This window comes from Bidens hawaiensis, unplaced genomic scaffold (assembly GCF_021521415.1).
Source record: "Bidens hawaiensis isolate Kalapana, Puna unplaced genomic scaffold, B.hawaiensis_p1.1 tig00032042_1, whole genome shotgun sequence".
NCBI classification, from domain to species: domain Eukaryota; kingdom Viridiplantae; phylum Streptophyta; class Magnoliopsida; order Asterales; family Asteraceae; genus Bidens; species Bidens hawaiensis.
The window spans coordinates 226,382-235,364 of NW_027505232.1; the positions used below are offsets into that span (position 1 = coordinate 226,382).

At 38.4% G+C, this 8,983-nt stretch overlaps 1 protein-coding gene across 1 annotated transcript; it reads left to right on the forward strand.

The window, feature by feature from the left end:
* Positions 1 to 7,170: 7,170 nt before the first annotated feature.
* On the forward strand, positions 7,171 to 8,864 carry LOC143611699 (transcription factor PERIANTHIA-like). The gene is made up of 8 exons (XM_077085869.1): positions 7,171 to 7,272; positions 7,420 to 7,497; positions 7,578 to 7,637; positions 7,730 to 7,807; positions 7,889 to 7,937; positions 8,035 to 8,306; positions 8,388 to 8,624; positions 8,700 to 8,864. Exons 1-8 carry the CDS (start codon positions 7,171 to 7,173, stop codon positions 8,844 to 8,846), a joined length of 1,023 nt encoding a protein of 340 aa, XP_076941984.1. The 3' UTR covers positions 8,847 to 8,864.
* The last annotated feature ends 119 nt before the right edge of the window (positions 8,865 to 8,983 follow it).

Below are 8,983 nucleotides of genomic sequence, written 5' to 3' on the forward strand. Positions count from 1 at the left end.
GTGCAAAGTTGGGTCTGTTAGTTGCCAATAGGGCATAGTTGGGAGTATTTAAAACTAATTTTCCAAAAATAAAAGGGAGATTGATAATTTAAGTCAAGGAAAAGTCCGAGTTGGTTCATCACCCTTACCACAGACAGGGGAAACTTGATGAAGCTACCCTAGAAATGAACCCAACAATATTATTCTTACTTTAACAACCGGTAAGGTGATGGTGATGTCGATAAAGGATAGCGGCACTAACCTTATGATGAAAGTGCGAAGATGGGCAAATGTCTTTATAAAATATATAGAGAAGTGTTTAGCCGTTTAAGATAACACAAAAATCGGTTCAACAGTGGAAACAACATAAGCAGACACTTCTGAAGGATAAAGAAAGCGTCAGGATAAAATTATAGCGGAGAACTTATATAAGTTCATTATACTCGTCATAAATAACGAGCATAATGGACTGGGGAGACTTGAAGAGATACCCTTGAAACGGGCTCTTCGAGCGATAAGAGAAATAGGCCTAACACATGCTCAAAGTAAGGGTGGCTAAAGAAAGGAAGCCCAAAAGAGAGTAACCAAAAGACCTCCAAAAAATAACTAAATGAAATCAGAGGTTCCAGAAGGATTAAGGGTCTGTCCAATCAATCCAAACAAGTGGTGGTATCAACTCGAAAGAAAGGATTAGAATAACACATATTGCTAGAATGGATGGGGCTTAAGTCAAAGAGAACAATGGCCCCTGTGAAAGCTTGTAGGTCAAGAACCAGCATATAATAGTTCTATAGATATTCCTTTTGTATCAAAGATACCCCCAGCCATATAAAGGTCAATTGGAGAGTAAGGAGGATCACATAAGAGGTCACGACGGAGGAAGAACAGAGACTTGTTGTGAGTCTATTGTACTCGTCATAAATAACAAGCACAATGGATTGGGGTTCTTGAAGAGCCTACCTCGGAATTAAGCTCCGGAGGTAAGCTAAAACCCATTAAGCAAGAAAGAAGGCCCAAGGCTGAAGGGAGAAAAGGAATACAAGCCCCAAGAAAACAAACCAAAAAATTTAGGAATACACAATGGGCCATGTACCAAAAGCCCAAAAAGAAGAAAGTGAAGAAAGACACGAGCCACAATAGTTATTGAGTCTATTACCCTTATTATAAATAACAAGGGCAATAGACTGGGGGACTTGAAGAGCCTACCCATGAGACGGGCCTCATAAGTAGGCTCTGACCCAACAAGACAATAAGAGCCCAATACAGAAGGCCCAACAAGGAGGACATTCTAGAAAGCCACTTGGAGGGAAATGGATTTGGAGGGAAACAGCCTCTTGTGTGACTGATCCCGTTAGTGGCCCAAGGCATGGATGTCTTAAGATAAGAGGCGTAACCCACGGGATAAAGATCCAGGAAGTTGCGCACCGAAGAAAAGCAAGATAGGCTAGTGGACATATAAAACATAAATGTAACCAATGGATATTGTGTATAATACCTCCTCTCTATAAAAGGAAGGGGAAGAACTATGTAAAGGCATTCAACACTTATTCATATAAAACCGATCACCATTCTCTCTACATTTTGTTATGAATTTTACCCCCTCGTAAGAATAGGTTCCAACAGATAATCAATAATTACATTGTATAGGATTAGGACGGTAGGCTGTTGTAAAATAAGGTGTACAAAGCAACATCCTTCAGTCTCATACACCACCACCATTTAACAAGAAGCTCGATGTTAGCCTCTTTGATGCTACAACACCAGTCCTCCAATGTTTTTTATAGTCAATATATATTTTTCCCAAATAAAAATTAAAAACAACTTTTTGGCTAGTGGTCCCGCCAACTTGGCTCCAAACTCATATTGGTGTTAGTATCCCTTATACGCTAACATGTTTTATATATTAACTATAATAATTGGACCGCTAATATAAATATTTGGAACAGAGATTTTGCTGTATTTCTTGTGAAAACGGGTGGACCTGTCATTTTCAAGATATGCTAGTACCATTAAAACTTGAAGTCTTTGAAAACTTGCCACCAAGTGATATTACCTGCTTTTTATTTTAAAAGGCAAATTAAACAAAACTACTTTTTTAAATAGCTAATTAAACGCCATTTGAAACACCACCATGTCTTGAAGTTCCGCCATTTGGCCGAAGGGAGAACCTCCATTGTCCTTTTAGGACCAAAATAAAACTACTTAGATACCCACTTTAGAGTGTACATAAATCAACTGATTTTAGAACAAACATAGACAAAGCATTGTTCATGCTCATGTGTTAAGAAAATAATATGTTTACGAACGGTTCACAAACATTTACCGAACAAGATTTTTTGTTCGTGCTCGTTCATTAAGGAAATGAATGTGCTCACGAACACAAATAAAATCGGCAGAGTCTAGATATTGAGACTGATGTATTCATCAACGTGAATAATGAAAACCTGTAAACGAATCGAACGAACACAAACACAGGCATCTTCGTGTTCGCTCATTTAACTTTAAACAAACACGAACACTTAATCGAACAAATATTTATATTCATGTTCGTTAATGTAAAAATGAACATTTGTGTTTGTTTACATTCGTTTGTCTTATATCTAAACGAACATAACTAAACAAAGATAAATGAACATCTATGAGCAAATGTAAATGAACACAAACATAAACAAACATAAATGAACACAAATTAAGAAAATATAAAACCTTTAAATAGATGATTCATCCAGATAGCATTTAACCTTTAAACGAACATAAATAAACGGATACAAACGAACGTTCATGAACATAAATGAACGAACGGAACATGTGTTCATGTTCGTTCGTTTAATTAAACAAACACAATTTTTTTGTTTATGTTCGTTCGTTTATTAAATAAATGAACTTCCTGTTGAACAGTTCACCGAACATTCGATTCGTTTACATGCCTAAATTTTAGAAACTGAAACCAGGTATGTTTAATAAAAGTAAAAAACCTGATCGGGTAGCAAACAGTTCTGGGTATGATTGGGTTTTTTACTGGGTTTTAGCCGGGTCAGATCCGAATTTTGACCGGGTATAAATGAAACTAGTTCCGCAGCGTCGGGTCAATTTTTACCCACATCTGGAATGCCATTCTAAAAAAAGAAAAAACAATGCTTTTAGGATTTTTAGAATTATGATTTAATGTATAAAAGAAGTACACAATGCCCGTGTGACTATGTAAGTATGTGAGTGATATAAAATATTGTTAATTATTTATGTTTACAAAATTTGTTCAAATATATTATAATATTTGTTACAGACAATTTAATGGAGTAAAAGAATTGAATAAAATGAGATGATCTATTACCTGCTACTTACCAAGCCTACCATATCAAGATACAGACGTAGGTGCGCTTTGAACTACGCTCCCACGCGCCAACCCACCCTTCATTTGCTCCAAACGTTGCAATATTTTAAAACTATATGATTTGTTATCCTATAAAAACATAAAACACCCTGAGTTTAAAAATAAAGTTGTTAAATAAATTAGTCCGAGTATAACTTTTCGAACCCTGGTTAGCTTGTGAGCCTATTATTTATATATTTTATAATTAATGTATTTGTCATATATACTAACAATTCTTATTTTATATAAAATTAGAGAAATGTTAATTTTACCATAAATTTTTGGTGTTTTTGTTTATATATACGTATAGATAGCATTCCAATAAAAACATATGATTTTGTAAAAATATTTTTTTGATGTTTTTTTAATTGATTTAATTTTTTTTAAACAACTTCTACATGTGTACGCTCAAAAAGAATTATGTAAAAATGTGGTTTTTACATGTAAAAATGATTTTTTAATTATTTTTTTACATGTAAAAGACATGGTCCCCCCTCCACCCATATGTGTGTGTGTAGATGTGTGCGGTGCCCATGCAATGCGTTGAGAAACAACACCTAAAGATGTTAAGAGCCGAGCCAAGGCCAGCTCGAACTTCATCCTAAGCTGGCTCAGATCAAAATAAAAATCAAGATAGAATCTTAAACTCGAGCTTGGCTAGGTTAAAAATCAAGCTATCTCATTCGACCCAGTTTAACTCAACTTTACAACTTATTATATCACAAGGACCGTACATATAAGGCTGAGGGGTGTGGGGGGCGCGAGTGGGGGCGCCAGCCAATAATATTGTGACGTGTGGCAGAGAGAGAAACTTGATAAGATGGGTGTTGGTAGTGGTGATAGCGCCCCGGGCCATGGTGTGGAGGGGCGCGAGAGGAGCGCGAGCGGTTTATTTTTTTATTTTTTTATAAATGTATTAAAAAACGTATTATTAAAAAAACAAGAAATTATTTAAAAAAACACACATTAATTAAAAAAACACATTAATATATAAAAAAAAATTAAAGTACTAAAGAAAAACATTATTCTTATTATTCGGCTTCGTCTTCTTCGATCAACCTCTTCCGGATACGTTCCTTTTGTTTTTCCATCAGCATTTGGTCGACCGGATTTAGGTGACTGAAGTCTCTTGCAAGGAAGTCCAAATCTCTCATTCTTTTTTTTTCCTTTTTGTCAATAGAGACCACCTCCATGGTTTTGTTGAATTTATTGAGGGATTCAACAAGATCGTTGATGTTTACGGCTTCCCCCTCAGCCGGTTTTTTCCCCCTGGCGTCCCTTCCCAATGGCCGCCTCCTCGGCGGTGAAGACGTTTCCTCCCCCGCAACGTTTAGGTCGAATCCAACCCGGCAATCCGACCCAGCGGAAGTGCTGTACGCTCCAGACGAACTAGTTTTAGTACGTTTCGGCCCTACTTCCGCATCAAGGTCCGGCGCCACCAGCTCAACCCACTTGGAACACCTTCTCAACCTCTCCCACACCTTTACATCGTCCCACGTCTTCACCGTCCCATACCTCCGCAGGCACTCCTGCCTCCACTCTTCGACAGTGAAATTATAAACCGCCAAATCGTCACTGCCACTTGGTCTCATACGACCGGCGTTCCTGTTGAACAGATTAGTAAACAAGCCGACAAATTTTCTGATTTCGGTCCACCGACCCGAAATCATATCGGCGTTCCGCTCTGTACTCCCAACGAGCGAATAGAACGTCTCCCTAACCTTTGTTCAAAAGACCTTGCTCTTTTGGTAGTCGGCTGCAAAATGCATAAATAAATTTGTAAGTCATTTAACTTTTTTATTTAACTTTTTTATTAAAAATCATTTTTAAAAACGTTAAAACAATTACCGCAACGCCGATCCTCAGAAGTGACTATCCAAGCCCGACACAGGGCTTCCTTCTCATCCGATGACCACGGAGTGATTTTCCGTTTCGTCCTTCCGGTCGAAGCCGAACCCGACCCGTCCGTTGCAATTTGTTTTTTCCGGTGGACGCGTCTTCTTTGTCCCGCAGCTTCACCTTCTGGTTCTTGTGTCTCCGGAACTACAAAGTTAATAGACGGTTGTATGTTGGATGGTTGAAAGCCGGATGGTTGTTGCGACCCCGAATAAAACATCGCTTGGTCCGGTGCCGACCATAAATCGTCGTAACTGTAATCTGATTCTAGGTTTGGGTACCAATTTCCAGCCATGTTTTTAAAAAAAGGTTTGGAAGATGGGGTGATTTTGGGTTTTGGGTGTGGTATGTGATATTGGTATGTGATATTGGTATGTGATATTGGTGTTGGTTTGGGTTTGATATAGGTTAATAGAGAGAAAAGATTGTATGTTATATTGTTGTGGGTTTGTGTTGGATATAGGTGAAATATATAGAGAAATTTGTATGGAAAAAATTTTTTTTTTTTAATAAAAAACGAGCCCAAACGGCTATATTCACGCAAACCAAGAAACCTTCACGCCATTCTCAGCCGCTAGCCCATCCGCGCCTGCCTCTTTTTCCGCGCTCGCGCCCCTCTCGCGCCTCGGTGGTGTGGTGCTCGCGCCCCGGGGCGCGAACGGCTGTCCTGTTGCGCTCTTTCTCGCGCTCCACACCCCTCAGCCTAATGTGTTTTATCAAATGACCTAGTGTATAACTTAAGATATATACATTTATAAAATGAATTAATTTATAATAAACAAATCAAGCCAAGCTTCAACTAAGACTGTGCGTTGTGATGCAGACGCTAGAGCGCGAGTGACCAGCGCTAGCCACGTAGAGTTACTATGAGTTAACGAGTTGAGTTGAAGAAAGAGCAAGTCACGCGCTAGTGTGGTAGAGAAAAGAAAGGGAAGGACTGGACTGGACTGGACTGGACTGGAGGTTCTGCTGCTGCTGGTGGTGTATTGGGAGACTAAAATGCTCAAACTTGGGGAGAGAGAGAGAGAGAGGTCAGAACATGCAATAATGACAAAAAACAAATCACTCTACTCTACTCTACTCTACTCTCTCTTCATGTTATCTCTACTCTACTACCCCCCTGCTGCTGTTGCAGCAGATGATGATACATTATTATTATTTTGGGTGTAATTGCTAAAGGCTACCGTACTGATTCGCTATCTTCTCATGCCAGTTAGTAAAAAGATATCATCATCTCATTTTTACACACCCTTTGTTTTCCATTTTCCACCATTCCATTCAACAATGCAAACACCAGACCTCTATTGTCATTCTCCATTTTACATTAGGTAGCTGCTTACTATACTACATGCACCTTATTATTATTATTATTATTTTTATTTTTATTTTTAATATATGTATGTTTCATTTGAAACAAACACAGAGGAGATGAGAATCTTGTAGAGCTTCAACACTATCAACATCAAGAGGATGCTGTTGATTTAAGCAGAAGTATGCATAATGCTGTTTCCCTCTCTCTAGAAATATATGTATAATAGTATATTTTTGTTTTTATTTAACTTTGAACTTGTTGTTTTGGTGGTTGGTTGATTGGTAGGTGGCTTATATAATGAAATAAAAGCAGGAGGAGGAGGAGGGGATGTATCAGCATCAGCTGTATTTGCTAATAATAACATACAGTTTCATCAGCACATGGTAAAGTTAAACATGGATTTTTGTATGAAATGAGCACGTGGGTGCGTTGAAAGATTCAATCTCTCATGTGGGTTTGTTGGGAAACTGAATATTGTTTTGTTTTTGTTTTTGTATAGAACTTTGGGTCAAGTATAGATATGAGTCCAATGGGGACAGGGGTGGTGGATACAGGGCAGCAGTTCATGATGCAACACCAGAAGACCATGGTGGCTGCTGGTGGTGGTGGTGGTATGGGTAAAGGACATTTTGAGAATTGGGGGGAGTCTGCCATTGCAGATAACAGCCAACAAACTGACACTTCTACTGATATTGACACTGATGATAAAAATCAGGTCTTTATTATTATTAGTATCTGCAAATCCTTAACTTTTAATATCATCCTCTTTTTAGTGATTCTCTTTCTGTAAATCTTTTGTCTTTTTTCCAAATCTTGTAAACTTTTAGAACATAATGCATATTTTGGACATTTTTGTATATAGTTTAACAGTGTTCAAAATGGAGCTCAAGTAGCTGTAGATTCAACAGAAGGATCAATGGGAAAGATTGGAGATCAAAAGGTTTATAAAATGACACTATTTTGTATTTTTACATATTTTTAAAGCATTTTGTCATATAATCATTCTATCTTGTCGTTCAGATACTTCGAAGGCTGGCTCAGAATCGCGAAGCTGCTAGGAAAAGTCGATTAAGGAAGAAAGTATTATTCTTGCTTCCATACAATACTTTGTTTTTTAATTTTGCATCATCTTGATTGATTGTTTGAAAAAATGAGTCTCATCAATGATGCAGGCATATGTTCAGCAGCTGGAAAATAGTAGAATCAAGCTTCAACAGCTTGAACAGGAGCTTAAACGGGCACGCCAGCAGGTACTTGTAACAAGAAATGCTTGCAATTTTAAGTCTTTTAACTTTAAAAAGTCTCGAAAAGTTAATGTTATTCTAATGTAGGGTATGTTTATTGCTAGTGGAGATCAGAGCAATTTAATTGGTGGAAATGGTAATTACCAACTAATATTCCCATTATTTCTAAAGTCAAGTAATTGGTTTATAATTTTTGTATCATGAGAGATAAAAAGTTAAAAACTGGCTAACAGGAGCCTTAACATTCGACCTGGATTATGCACGATGGTTAGACGATCATCAAAGGCTAGTTAACGACGTACGGTCGTCATTAAACACCCAAGTTCCCGAAAACGAGCTTCGTCTTCTCGTCGATGCAATCATGGCACATTACGATGACATATTCCGTCTTAAAAGCATAGCCGCGAAATCTGATGTATTTCACATGCTTTCCGGCATGTGGAAGTCACCAGCCGAACGATGTTTCATGTGGATAGGCGGTTTCCGCTCTTCCGAGCTTCTAAAGGTTTGACCAACAGTTTGGCCCATAACTCCTTAACTTGTACAGTACAACCGTTGATGGTTATGCATCTGTCTGTGTGTTTAGATACTCGGGAACCATTTGGAGCCGTTGACGGATCAACAGTTGATGGGGATATGCAATTTGCAGCAGTCCTCACAACAAGCGGAAGATGCTTTGTCTCAAGGGATGGAAGCTTTGCAACAGTCGCTCGTTGACACATTATCGGTGGGATTCACGAGCTCTGGTAATGTAGCCGATTACATGGGTCAGATGGCTATAGCCATGGGCAAGCTTGCCACACTTGAAAACTTCCTTCATCAGGTAAACTTTAGCCCTCACATTAACTAACGTAACGAACTAATAAATTGTTAATCATGAATTGCTGTGTCTTGACAGGCGGATCTGCTGAGGCAGCAAACGTTACAACAGTTGCAGCGGATATTGACCACAAGGCAAGCGGCAAGGGCGCTTCTTGTGATAAGTGATTACATGTCACGTCTGCGTGCACTGAGTTCATTGTGGTTAGCACGCCCCAAGGACTAAAGCTGACAAATTTTAAAAAGGTGGGGTCTTTATATGCTATAAGTTTAACTGTGATTCAGGTTAAAATGAGAAGAAACTGAGGGTTCTTGTATACTTGCTTAGAAGCTGCTAGTTTGAGTTGGATAGGGGGTTTGATG

What these genes read in the sequence shown, in the direction of transcription:
- LOC143611699 (XM_077085869.1), top strand. Translation starts at nt 7,171, where the DNA reads ATGGGTAAAGGACATTTTGAGAATTGGGGGGAGTCTGCCATTGCAGAT. An exon ending in TTAAACGGGCACGCCAGCAG is followed by an intron (nt 7,808 to 7,888) that starts GTACTTGTAACA and finishes ATTCTAATGTAG; the next exon opens with GGTATGTTTATTGCTAGTGG. An exon ending in CAATTTAATTGGTGGAAATG is followed by an intron (nt 7,938 to 8,034) that starts GTAATTACCAAC and finishes ACTGGCTAACAG; the next exon opens with GAGCCTTAACATTCGACCTG.